Source organism: Engraulis encrasicolus, chromosome 3 (assembly GCF_034702125.1).
Source record: "Engraulis encrasicolus isolate BLACKSEA-1 chromosome 3, IST_EnEncr_1.0, whole genome shotgun sequence".
Taxonomy (NCBI): Eukaryota; Metazoa; Chordata; class Actinopteri; order Clupeiformes; family Engraulidae; genus Engraulis; species Engraulis encrasicolus.
This window is the reverse complement of record NC_085859.1, coordinates 34,742,110-34,755,922: the sequence shown is the minus strand read 5'-3', so window position 1 is coordinate 34,755,922 and position 13,813 is coordinate 34,742,110. Positions and strand designations below refer to the sequence as shown.

At 41.0% G+C, this 13,813-nt stretch overlaps 1 protein-coding gene across 2 annotated transcripts; it reads left to right on the top strand.

The window, feature by feature from the left end:
* The first annotated feature begins 3,301 nt into the window (after positions 1-3,301).
* Positions 3,302-12,160, top strand: LOC134446038 (uncharacterized). 2 transcript variants are annotated; one of them, XM_063195265.1, is made up of 10 exons: positions 3,302-3,560; positions 5,659-5,924; positions 6,152-6,199; positions 6,395-6,430; positions 6,535-6,695; positions 6,982-7,078; positions 7,439-7,774; positions 8,076-8,214; positions 8,650-8,777; positions 9,068-12,160. In XM_063195265.1, the coding sequence occupies exons 2-10, from the start codon at positions 5,670-5,672 to the stop codon at positions 9,410-9,412; spliced, it is 1,545 nt and encodes a 514-aa protein (XP_063051335.1). In that variant the 5' UTR covers positions 3,302-3,560; positions 5,659-5,669; the 3' UTR covers positions 9,413-12,160. The 2 variants fall into 2 exon arrangements, with proteins under 2 accessions (XP_063051335.1, XP_063051336.1); XM_063195266.1 differs by lacking the exon at positions 3,302-3,560 and having other exon boundaries at positions 3,608-5,924.
* The last annotated feature ends 1,653 nt before the right edge of the window (positions 12,161-13,813 follow it).

The window sequence follows — 13,813 nt, the reverse complement described above, 5'->3', positions numbered from 1 at the left end:
CACTGCTTGTGGTCTCTGGCACAGGACGTTTAGCAGCCAGTTGCAGAGGGAGGTGCTGAGGCCCATATTGTCCAGTTCGCATATCAGCTGTTGGGGTATGATGGTATTGAATGCTGAGCTGAAGTCAATCGTTGAAGCAGGATGGAGATGACTTCTTTGGTACCCATATGATGGTGACGGCTTTGAAGCAGAAGGGGACAATGGCTTGTTGTAGTGAGGTGTTGAAGATGTCAGTGGAGACATGCTTTAAAGTTCCTCAGCACAGTCTTTCAGCATCCGTCCAGGAATGTTGTCTGGGGCTGTTGCTTTGTGTGGGTTGATCCTGAGAGCCCTCTTCATGCTATCAACAGGTAGACACAGGTATTCTGTGGGTGGGTCTTGTTTTGTTCCTCGAAGTGTGTGAAAAAGCTGTTGAGGTCGTTCAGCAGGGATGTGTTGTTTTTGCACCTCCGAGGTGATGGCTTGTAGTCAGTGATAGCTTGGATGTCCTTCCATAGGCTCCGTGCATCTTTGCTTGTGTGTATTCTTGTTTTGCCTTTCTAATGCCTTGTGACAAGTTGGCCATAGCTGTTTTCAGGGCCGCTTTATCCCCAGCTCTGAAGGCTATGTCTCTTGCCCTCAGCAGCCTGTGGACGTCCCCTGTCAGCCATGGCTTCTGGTTGGCTCGAGTGATTATTGTTTTTGTGTCTGTGACGTCGTCTATGCATTTGGTGATGTAGGATGTGACTGTATCTTTATACTCCTCGATGTCTATTTGGTTGTTGTTGGTGGCAACTTGTTTAAAAATATCACAGTCAGTTATTTCAAAGCAGTTTTGGAGGGCGGATAAATCCCATTTCTGATTATGATGCGCTAATTAATTCTCAAAACCCTTTAAATAATTAAAAAACTACAATATTTGAATATATCATAATTGGCTAACATTGTGGAAGGGAGTCATTTAAAGAATTAAAAAAACCCAGAGCTCTCAGACATCATATCATAAACCAAGTATATCTTCCCAAATGTCATAGGCCTACACTATACATATGTAATACTCATAAACTACACACTCCAAGCTTTCATATGGTACATAACAAGCTATGATAACCAACTGCAAAATGGCTGTAGAGGCCTTGGCAGTTCACTACTACATAGAACTAAAACGTGTAGAGCGTACTGGAGTCATATACAATATGATGTACAAGAGTATAGTAGGAATGAGTTATATTACTGTTACCACTCAAATTCTTATTAAGGACATCTTGGAGGTTTAAACAAGTCATGTTGAACCTTGGAAAAGTGGTCTAGATCCAGACATCATAGCGCAATGTAATCACAGAGGAACTGTGTCACTGATGCTGGTTGTTAAGGAAGATGCTTTGCCTAGCAACCGTTGCTATGCAAAAAGTTACACTAAATACAGTTTTATATATGTATACTGCAGACTCCAAGCTTTCATATGGTATATCATAAGCTATGATAACCAACTGAATCATGGCTTTAGAGGACTTGGCAGTGTACTACTAGAATGCATTGAGCATTCTGGGGTCATATACAATATGATGTGAAAAAGAATAGTGGGAGTGAGTTATATTACTGTTACCACTCAAATTCTTATTCAGGACATCTTGACGATCAAAAAAAATCATATGGCGTTTTGTTGTGGGGGGGGTGCATGGTAGGCTACCGTTCCTCCCCGTCTACTATATAGACCTAAACTCGTTCATGTGCTGTGCACCCACCAATCATCATGAGCGAAGTGGTCCCGGATATGACGTGAATTGCTGAAAATGGCAACGAGGAAGTGCCTTGCTAATTGGCGAAGCTAAGCAGCCAAATCCTGACCCCCTGGTTTTCCCCTCAGTTTGAATCTTTGCAACGGATTAGTCACTGGTGCCCTGATTGGTCATAGAGTAGAGTAACTTTATTGACCACTGGGGGAAAATAAAGGAGCATGCAGAAGCAGTTTGAACAAGGATGTGTGGCCTCACCCACAGCCCTTAGCTTTCTGAACCATGCGGTGCTAGACTAAACTTTTGATGTTATAGTTTCACTTGCCAGGCTACTTCAGCTACTGTATGTACCCACCTCAACATTGCTATAGGGGCTGTAGTCCTGTAATGTAATTTGGTTTGAATAAAAGTATCCCAAAAAAACAAATTGCGGGCACACTGCATTTTGACTTGTGCATAAATACACATGCCTCCTGTTCGTATGTGCATTGACATACTGTACGATGAGGTACTTGATGATGTGAAAAGATCAGACCTCGTAGTTGTCGCTCATATTGAAAAACACAATGCAATCTGTGGATCTTGCTATTTCGTGGAAAGAGAGGCTCACAGAGCAACCAGGCACCAGCCCATCGCCTGTTTCATGACAGTTGGGAGTCTGACTGGCACACATGACATTTCTGGCTTCTGACTTCTGAAAGCAATTAGAAAATTAATCCTTTTTGGGGGGGTGTAGTATCAGATAGGGGTGGGTAGGAATGGGGAGTCTTGTGTCGTGCAGTATGGAGGGGCGTGACAGGAAGACAGTGAAACTAATGATGGAGAAGAAGAAGAAGAAGACAAGGAAAAGGGGAAACAGATAAGTGTGGTAATCTAATTCGGTACGATCGGCAGCCTTGTGTGTCTCACACGGACTCTAATTTGCATGGCGTTATGAGAATCATTAGACTGAGGAGGGAGCATTGTCACAGCAGATTACATGTGTGGGAGAGTGTGCCTAATGGCACTAAATGAGGACGAATAGCTCTGTGCTGAGTGACAGTAAGGCTCGGAAGGGATCAAGCACTCTCTTTTGCTGTATGCATTTTATGGAGCAAGATATTTTCCATGTCCTTTTGTAATCTTTACATCTTTCTGTCTAAGGCTGGTTACACACCAGGGCGTGGCGTGGTGTGGTGTGGCAGCAGCGAGAAGATGGCAGTCTCGGGCAGTGTGTTCTACTTGTCCTTTCACACTGACCATGTCCGTGTGCACGGCTAGTCCTATGCACCCGCCCCAGAGTGTACGTTTTAAAGGCGTGTATAGCTTGAAATGAATGAAACATCGGTTTCTCTTTGATGTTTTCATGCTCAAAATGATTTGTAACCAACTGCTACGTAACAGAAACGTTTGTCTGAGGAGATTTGGAGTTGAGATGCTTGTAATTCCTTATGAACAACATTGCTTTTGCCATGAACTGTCTGTTTCTGCGAGGCAAAGATTGGACACGCGCCCACACATACCTGTGGAGCTCCCGCATGTTTTTAATTGACCTGCGGAGGCTGGTGCAGGGACACTAGATTACACTCTTAAGACACATGTGTTGGAAGTCAACACATTTCTTGTGTAAGGGTAGTTTCAACAAAAGTTGTGTTATATTTCAGAGATTTTTAACACAGAAAGTGCACAAATAACCAACACAACAATGTGTAGCTGCTTTTGGCCAATCAAAGCGTTTGCATGTCAGCGCGAGCGCATTTGTTAAAATTCGCCACCAGGAGTCACTCATCACCCGTCAGCCGTTGCCAGGCTCGTTCCTCTCTGGTAGCTGTTGCATTCAAGGGACGCCTCGGCTGAGTCACTGAGGTAAGTTAATGTTTTCAAATATAGAATAATATGTACTTATTAGCGGATTCACAAAAAACGTAGCCGTATTTAATCGCAATCCACATTTGACAATCAGTTATCAAATAATAGTCCTCAAATATCGTTAACAGCAGTAGTCCCTTTGGACCAGTGGACACCAAATACAGTCAAAAGAAGAAGGTGCCTGTTCCTGAATGTTTTCGGTCACAGTGACAGTATACCACAATATAAGTGATATGGCCAGTGGGTTGTGAACGTTGGATTTGTAGTCTTATCTGACAAGTGTAAAATCTAGACTGTCCAATTTGGTTACTTTAACGGACGTTACCAACGTGCTAACGTTAGCCCCTGGACTACTAGCGAACTTGATCAGTATGCTATTGCTAACAGGCAGGGTAGCAGTCAGGAATGGATTGCAGCTTTTGGGTTTCTGTATTGGCTCGATAGCAGTTAGACTGCGAAAGTGTTGCAAAATGCCATGTACCAACGGGTAGTATTTAAAAAGTGTGCCAATCCATCAAGTGTGGTAAGTTGGTTATTCGTTCAAATTGTAGCTTGTCGTGGTTGTACATGACATGTATGTTTTTCATAATGTTTCGCGCCCAAATGAGTTAGTGCTGGAGGTGAGAGAATTAGCCAATCTGTCACGGTTAACTGTTCATACTCCCGGTCGTTGTCTGAGGAGGGAGATTGCAAACAAAGGGAAAATAAGAAGGTGCTTATTCATGAATGTTTCGTTTACACTGACAAGATATCTTAACTTAAGGTCGCCAAATTCCGCCCACTTCACTGATCACTTCACTGAAAACGTGATAATGTCACTATTTCAAATACTATTTAATTATGCTGTCGTATATTTGTGGGTAGCGGCAACTGTGTAAGCTTAGATGAGGTAATGAGCAATATTAGCTAACATTGGTAGCCCTTTCTATCGTAATTTGGCGATAACGTCCAGCATGTCCAAAATCTAGTTTCAGCACAATTCACTGGCGAAAGGCTCCCAATTCAGGCTTGATTTCAGGTCACGTCGGTATTTCCGTCATTGTTTATTATTCCTTCATGCTATTGTGCTGATTTCGTTCACACTTGTAGTCCTGGCTTTACCGATGCAGGAACTGTGATTAGTTTGGTCGTTACTGTGGAAACGGTTGAATAATTTTGGTCCTGATCGACACAGGGAAGCGGCCAAAGGCGAGTTTTAGCCAGAATGTCGTCGTGAAACTAAAGTTCCATGCTGCCATTACGACACCCTTCATTACAATGCTGTTTATGACCGTTTGACTCGGTTTTAAATGTCATCACAGTCTCAATTTGTAAGCATACAAACTCTGTATCATGCCGATATCCATTCCTGACTTATACAGTGGATACATACATTAACTATCATCACTTATAAGTAGGCGGGCGGAATTGGGGTACGGGCGGAATTAGGCGACTTGGCTATGATATGGGATAGGGCTACTGCGCCGTAGTGTTGGTAAAATCTAGACTGTCGTCGAAAGCAAATAAGTATCGTGCTGCTGCTTTGTTCAGTGTCGGTATGGCAACAGCAGGGTGATGGAAAGCAACACTTCGTAATTTCCACGTTATAGAAAAAATATTCGATACCAGGACGGTGACAGTGGGTGGGATGTTTGAAAAAGAGATGGGATACTTTCAATGCAAAATAAATTTAAGACAAAATAAGTGTTCAGAAGGGGTTTTAGTTTTCAGTTAGAGATATTATGACCAAAGACCATTTGATCCCCCCACCCACCCCCATTTTCTTTGCATATATTATTTGCACACTGGTAAATAAATTACTTGATTTGAGCTGAAACAATGACATATTTGTATTGGTTTTTAGAAATGTAGCCTAGACACTGTAACATTTAGTCACTCCAGCTGTGCACTTATCAAGCAGGCCTATAAGCTTAGTTTGCCTTATGGGCCTGCTGTACCTCCTCCACACAGATGGACAAAATGAATATAAAAGTGTGCATATGTGTTAAGAGGTAGTCTTACCATTGAAAATTGATGTTTAGTTCACATTAATATTTACCGGTATGCAAATGTGTGATATAATCCCAACATAACTGATTTCTTTTCTCTGTTTCAGCTGCTGTACTAATGGATCCCCCGAAATTGTTAGTCACCGTCTTCATGGACGAGAAGGAAATAAGCAAAAAAGTTCTTCGGTTGAGATCACTACAAGAGGTTGTCGATGCATGCGCTCCAACCACAGGAACAGACAGCCCAGATTGCTACAGGGTTATGAAGTTCGATACAGACTTCAACGAATTCATAGACACAGACTCTACTGACAGTGTTGAAGACAAGGACAAGCTCCAAGTATTCTTCAGATCGAGTGGAACCTCAGTATTGGTACGTGTCATAAAGTGTACTTATTTACATGCATCCACATTAAGGGCATTTTCACACCTAGGCCTATTCCCCTTTAAATGAACCAACATAGTCCTTTTCAAGGGTGTTTCATACCTGGTCCCTTTCAGCCATTTAAGTGATCTCAGACCTGTGGCTCAGCATTTTTGCTCATATGTGAAAGCTTCTAAGTGTTTCAAATATTTGAAAGAATGTCTTCAATCTTGTAGGCTGAACAGCTGAATACATCTGGGGCTGCAGCAGAAAATGTATTTGCGGTATGTATACCAATTCTGTTTCTCAGACTTCACTACTACAATTCACTGCTAATTTACTGGTCTATTTGCTGTGACCCTTAACCATTCAATTTGTCAGTGGCTATCAAATGTTACATGTTAAGTCAATCAACTGCTGTTTGCATTTTTCACAAACTCTTAAATTCTCAGGAATTAAATTCTTGTTTCCTTTTGAAGGTGACGCAGAATGTAGCTGTTCCAAGTGGCCAGCAGGTATGTGCTAGATTAACAACCAATATTCACCAAGACAAAGCATATTCCATTGGTGGAATGGCGTGCATGAAAGGTCTACATGACTACCATTTATGCTCTCATAGATTTCAGCCTGCGAGCTTGATTGTGAGGCAGTAAAGAATTTTCTTCAAACAAAAGACCCCCGGATATTGGCCTTCTACGAGGAGCACGGGACTTTGACTGAGAAATGGCGACGAGTATTGGTGACAACCACGATCAGCTACCTGGTTGAGAAAAAGGGATTGTAAGTAACTTTTTGTGTGTGTGTGGGGGGGGTTGTAAGTTGATCAAGGGGGGGAAAAATCCCAATAGTGTATATTATAGTGTGTATTTCCTGTGCATCTATAATTTCTATTATAGTGAATATTTCCTGTGCATCTTTTATTTGCAAGTGTTACTTGCTGTGCATATGACCTCTATTGTACTTCTCTTTGGATAAAAGCGTCTGCCTAATGTTATGTAATATTACAGCACTATGGAGAGTAAAAGTTATACATGTTGGTCATGTCCTTGTTTTCTGGTGCTTTCAGTTACCCCAACAGTGCTGACAAACAATTACTTGCAAGAGCCATCGTTACACTGTTTCCAGCGCTACAAATAAAAATGGAAGAGGAAAACGAAGGATATGTGAGTACATTTTCCTAATTGTGAAAAGGGACATAATGTAGTTGTGTGTGTGTGTGTGTACTGAAGTTGTGTACTGTAGTTGTGTGTGTGTACTTGTTGGGTTTTAATTACCTCTCCCATGTTACTTTACTACCTGCCACTTTGATTCATCTGGTCCACTGTTCTGTCCAACATGTCCTGATTGCAATGCATTTGCATACAATACCTTTTAGTTCACCTCCATGCTAGCCTTTCTTCGTCTGACTGATTTATTCTTTTGGTCTCTCTGCGTCATGTATGACCATACTGCCCTCTTTGTATTGTATTCTGTTCCTTTATAACAACCATACATGCTTTTTATATTGTGTTTTTGCACTCTAGGAACATTTCTACGATCCTGTAAGCCACTCTGGCTTTCTGGAAGACAAACTAAGAAATATCCGGCGGAGTCTGAGGGATGACCAGCGGCGTTACCGCAGACGGGGAGGATCATCTGAAGTCTTGGTTAGACTGGAGGAAGTTGTGGAAAGCGATGAGTCTGTGAAAGAATGGATCACTGTAATTAAGAGGATGAAGCCTACTCCCGAAAATCGGTCATCGATAAAGATGGGAATGGACAAAACCTACACACACCGAAGATACTGGATTTCTAGTCAATCACCCACTCTGGCAGAGATTGTGGAACACTACCCACGCTTCATCGACATGCCCTATCTGGTGAGTTTTAAGACATGCAATCACGGCCCTACCATGACTCATGTTAGGGCACTCGTTTAACGTGCCGGCGACCCGGGTTCCATTCGCTGTCTGCGTCCATTTCCCGATCCCACCCCGTCTCTCCGCCCCACTCGCTTCCTGTCACCATCTCAGACTGTCATATCCGACTAAAAGCCCTAAAAACATATTTTAAAAAAAACACTGCCAAGGATGACCTGTACACTGTGTATTGGACAACTAATAATGGTGTGTGTGTGTGTGTGTGTGTGTGTGTGTGTGTGTGTGTGTGTAAATGTTCTAGATTGACAGCGAGTTCGCGAGGATGTTTCCAGACAAAGCAGATGCCTTCCTCCGCAAATGGGAACCCACCATCGTCCCAAAGCTTCTGAAACTCGCGTGCCTTGAGAAGAAAGAAGACTACACAGAGGATGAGAGTGCTGGTAAAATGGCTAATTTGAAATTATGACTAACAATTTGCAGGTATTCTTGGGTTGCAGTTGACGTCATTGTGCTGCCCCTGGTGGCGATCTACAGCTGCTGGTGGACGAACATTAAAAAAATGTACTTTTGAATGGGTTTCAATGGCTCCAAGCCGGGGTTGTCCACCATTTCAAATTCGCGCGCTCCAGTGAAGGGGCATTCTGACGTAACTGCAACCCAAGAATTGGTGTGAAATCTTTCTCTTCATTTGATTCCTACTCAAGATGTTATAATAGGCCTATTATGCCATTATTCAATGTTAAAAAGCTTATAGTAACAACTATGTAACATGGACTCTGAACCTCAAGTGCCTTGGTTCAAAAAAGGTGGAAAAACACTGGTTTGAAAAAAACTCCTTATATGCTTGGCATGTTGCTGTCTTCCTTTTTGTGCAGAATCAAGTAGCTTCAGAGCCCTCAGGATGCTCGTCCAGTATCTCCCCCCTACTGCATCAGGACGGAGTAAAGGGTGGACCAAATGCAGTGTAAAGGCGGCAATGGCCTACATGTTGGAGATAAAGCCAGTAAGTCTTGAATTGGAAATATAGTTACCAGTAGTTTTCCTGTAGTTTGTTTGCGATGAACAACAGGAACATCAGAAGAATAAAAGAAATATACACAATAAAGATCTAACCACTTCACTTCACAATTTCCACTAAGTCACATCTCCGTACACCCAGCAATCCTAACTTCATTTTGGTTTGGGAGTATGCTGAAGCTGAGCGTAAATTCAGGAGGATCTGGCGAGAGTCATGCTACTGCTGGCATAGCTGCATCACTAATATCTGTTCTATCTGCACTGTTCATTTTGCAGATGGGAACCAGCATCACGTCACTTCTTCAAACCAGTGGCACGGTCTGTGATTCGTCAAATCAACAAACCACCAATCAACCACGCTTGGTGAGCCTGGGATACCCCAACACAGGAGCCCAATATGTCATAGTGGCCTCAAACGATGCTGTGGCAATTCCTCTTCAAGACGAAAGTCTAGCTTGCTGCCTAGATAAACTTTTTAAACTGTATTGGATCTGCAATCTTGCCTATCCAATTCAGCTGGCGTCAGTGTTTGGATTCATGGAGCACGTGTATGGCTTGCAAATATCTGGTGGGAAGAGAGCCAAAATTGTGGAGCTTGTTGCCAAGCTTCAGGTGCTTTAAATTGAAATCATGTATATATGTCCAGTGTGCAAGAAGCTGGTTTCTAAAGATGTACGGAGGCTCATATATCATCTTAAGCATGTCCATGCGTTCTGTGACAGCCAGGATTACACATTAACATGCAGTCAGGAAAATTGCCCAAGAACATACAACAATTTCGGCTCTTACTCTAAACACTTAAAGAGGTGTCACTCACACAGTAATTTAGTTGATTTAGAACTACATGACTATGCCTCTAATTTACCTAGCACTTCAAGTACACCAACTGCACCAACTAATTCAAGTGCACCAACTGCACCAACTAATTCAGAAAACGAGACAGACCATAACGAAGAAAGTGTTGAGACTTTATTGGATGACAAAGACTATCTAAAAAAATGTGTTGGAGTTTTTGTTGCAAAAACATACTCTGCATCTAATGCTACTCAGTCTGATGTTCAGAAACACATTTCCATTGCCAGTGATCTAATTGATGAAACTCTCTCTTCTTTACAACAACAAACAGTTGATATGCTGAACATGTATTCTATACCACTAAATGATCAACCTGTTCAGAGTTTAATGCAAAATTTTGAAAGTGCTAGGAATATGTTTGAGGAAGTGGATAGTACTTACAAAATGTCAAAGTATTTCACTGATAATCTGTCTATAGTCGAGGCAAAGGAAATTTTTTTGGGTCATAGGGCTGAAACAACGCGAAGACAGGGAAAGTTTAGCCAAACCCTTGCAGCTGATACTTGTCAGTATATCTCAGTCATTGATACTGTGAAATTTCTTTTCAGCTGTGAACATTTTGAAAGAGTCTACAGACAAAGTAATAACAGATATGATGACAAAATGCATGATTATTCTGATGGTTTAGTTTTCAAAAGACATGAATTGTACAAGAATCAACCCAATGCTCTTCAAATTCAGTTGTACTTTGACGATTTTGAAACTACTAATCCATTAGGGTCCAAAACAAAAATTCACAAGATGGGAGCTGTCTATTTTTGTATACGAAACTTGCCATCCGAGTATAATTCAGCCCTGAACAACATTCATCTGTGTCTTCTTTTCAATTCGATTGATAAGGACACATATGGCTTAAAAAAGATCTTTGAGCCTTTGCTAGATGATTTGAGATTTCTTGAAACTAAAGGCATTGAGGTAGAAATCGGGGGTCAGATTACTACTCTATTTGGAACTGTATGCATTCTGACTGCAGACAACCTTGCGTGTCATACACTCGGGGGGTTTGTGGAGAGTTTTTCGGCAAATCGATTCTGTCGATATTGCATGGTTGATAAGCAAATGGCACAACAAGAATTTGACGATGACAGGCTTGAGATGCGCAACAAAGACAATTATCAGCTGCATGTTAGTGAAAAAAACCCAGCTGCTACTGGTGTTAAGGAGGATTCTTGCCTGAATACACTCAAATACTTTCACATCACTGAACATGTGGGTGTAGATGTGATGCACGATCTACTAGAAGGGGTTGCTCCTCTAGAAATTAAGTTAATGTTGCAGCAGTTTATTTATGTGGAGGAGCTCTTTACTCTAGAGCAGTTTAATGACAGGATTGTAAGCACAGACTATGGTTATAGTAATGAAAAGAATAAACCTAATGTCATAATTAATTTGAGGACAGCAGACAATCCTGTGAAACAAACTGCCAGTCAAATGTGGTGTCTTCTGATATTTCTACCTATGCTTATTGGAGATTTTGTGAGTCATGACAGTCAACATTGGAAGCTATATGTAATGCTTAGGGATATTTGTGATATAGCTTTTGCCCCGGTTGTAACAAAAGGAATGGCTATTCTTTTGAAACAATTGACTATTGATCACCATCGCTTGTTTAAAAGTATTTATCCCGAGAGAAATATTATTCCTAAGCACCACTTTATGATTCATTACTGGCGATTGATGTTTAAATTTGGACCCCTTGTAAAATTATGGTGCATGAGGTTCGAGGGGAAACATAATCCATTGAAAAAACATGCACATGTCGTTTGCAATTTCATTAACATTTCTAAGACCCTAGCATTTAAGAATCAAATTAAGAGCATGTTTGATTGGAAATTTGGCGAACCTCTTGACAAAAAACTGAAAGTGCCCAATACCTTTCAAGTTATGGTAGGGAGTCTTGTGAAACATGAGCAGTTTACTGAGTGCATGAAAAGCTTTGGACAAGACATAAGTATCTGCAGTAGAGTTAATTTGTGCAGCAGTGTTGAGATGTTTGGGCATTCTTTCAAAACTGGTGGTGTAATCGCGTTAAACAATGACTTGAATGGTGAGCGGCTCTTTGGACAAATTACATACATAGTTCCCGTTTCTGAAAGTGTTGATGCACTCTTTTTTCTCCAAATAATTACTGTTAAATATTTTGACGATCATCTTCACTCTTACGTTGTGGAGAAGACAAATGAGTTTGAAATGGTTAATCTAAAAAATATCGCATATGTTTTACCTCTTGATTTGTTTACGCATCGTGATTCTGAAAAGCACATAATACTAAGATACAAACTTGTATAGACTTTCATTGATGCTGTGCTATGAGGAAAGTTTTGGTTTTATATATGAGACAAAAATGTAAAGTTTAACAATGCAATTATCTTGCTGCAAATGTTATGAAATGTTAAACAATTTAATTATCTTGCAGCAAATGTTGTGAAATGTTTTTTGTTTTTTTTTGCCATTCAATGTATTGACCATTCTTAAATATGTCATTTGAATAATAAAATGATTGTCAATATGTAATCTCTAATTTGTTTGTATTTTTTCCCCTGAATTTATGTAAGTAGGAACAGGTGAAATGCATGACTTAAATAACATGTATTGATTTAAAATAAAGTAACACAAAAACATGTGGACAGTTACACAAAAGTTGTGTTGAATAGCCTATACATTAACACAAAAACCTGTTGATAATAGTAACACAAAAGTTGTGTTGAATGTAGTAACACACCCAATGTGTTAAAATCAACAAAAGTTCTGTTGTCCCAATCTGGACATAGAGATGTGTTAAGAAACAACACAAGTTGTGTTATTTTCAACACATGTGTTTTAAGAGTGTAGGCAGAGTGACAGCTTTAAAGCAATAGCCTTGACACGTTGGGGTCACCACACACTGATGTTGACTTAAGAGCCGAAACGTGTCTGCTTGTGGACATGGTGGTTATTTCTGAATAAATACTATAGTAAATAGTAATAAATAATATAAATAATGAGACGTAGCTTGTGAGTGCTGATTTTTCTTCTTTATGCTGATCAAGGTACCACAACATTTCTGCATAGGCCTACTTGACATGGGATATGGACACCTCGGTTACACTTTACTTGAGGCTGGTGTCATACGTAGCTTATGATATAAAAGTGCCATAATAGTGTCAAAACGGTGTCATGACACAGTCATGGATGATGAGTCATGATGTGACACGGTGTCAATGTCATAATTGTTTTATGGTCATGAAAAGTTGATATTGTTAGGACTGTCTTTACCATAACCGAATGTCACTTAATGACAGTCATGAAATGTTTAAGATTTTGACATTATGTTCATGACACATGCATGACTGCGTTTTGACAGTGTTATGACATGCGTATGATGCCGGCGTCCAGTTAAGTGTTACCGACACCTCTCGTAGCTGTTCATAATTTCTCATAAGTTGGTTGGTGGTCAACATATTAAATACACGAGTACATAGCTGAATGTGTGTTTTTTCTATTCATTTCAATTGGACACCGCTCACATGTCGCCCTGGAAATTCCACTGGAGTTGGATTTTCCAAATGCAGCGGGGCACTCCGCCATCCCCGGCGCCTCTACCGCCTTATTACTGCCGTGTTGGTATCGCTTCAGTCCTGCCGATGGCGGCACGTCTGGTGTGAAAAGGCCTTAACTTTTTGTCTGTCTGTCTGTCTGTCTGTCTGTCTGGCTGTCTGTCTGTCTGGCTGTCTGTCTGTCTGTCTGTCTGTGTCCCTCCATCCTTGTCTTTCTCTCTACCTGGTTTGACTGGATAGGGGTGTGAGTGACAAAATGTGTCTGTCTACCTGTCTGTCCATATCTACCCTTCCCTGTCTCTCTCTCTCTCAAAACAAAAAATACAGAAGCTCACTACCTGTAGATCTCTTCAATGTTTACTTGCATCAGATACATTTCTGTCAATTTCTCTGCACCCCCCCCCCCTCCACCAATCTCCTGAAAACAGGATAGATCCAAATAGCTTAGAATGACTGCAAAATCTGGCTGCACTGCAAGCTGTACTTGTATCTTGTTGCTTTCTAATTTAATTTCTCGCTTGAGATCAATACTTTTGCTGGCCAGACAGATCCACACAGAGAAGCCCACACGCACGCACACACACGCACGCATGCGCACACAAGCAAACACACACACACACACACGCACACA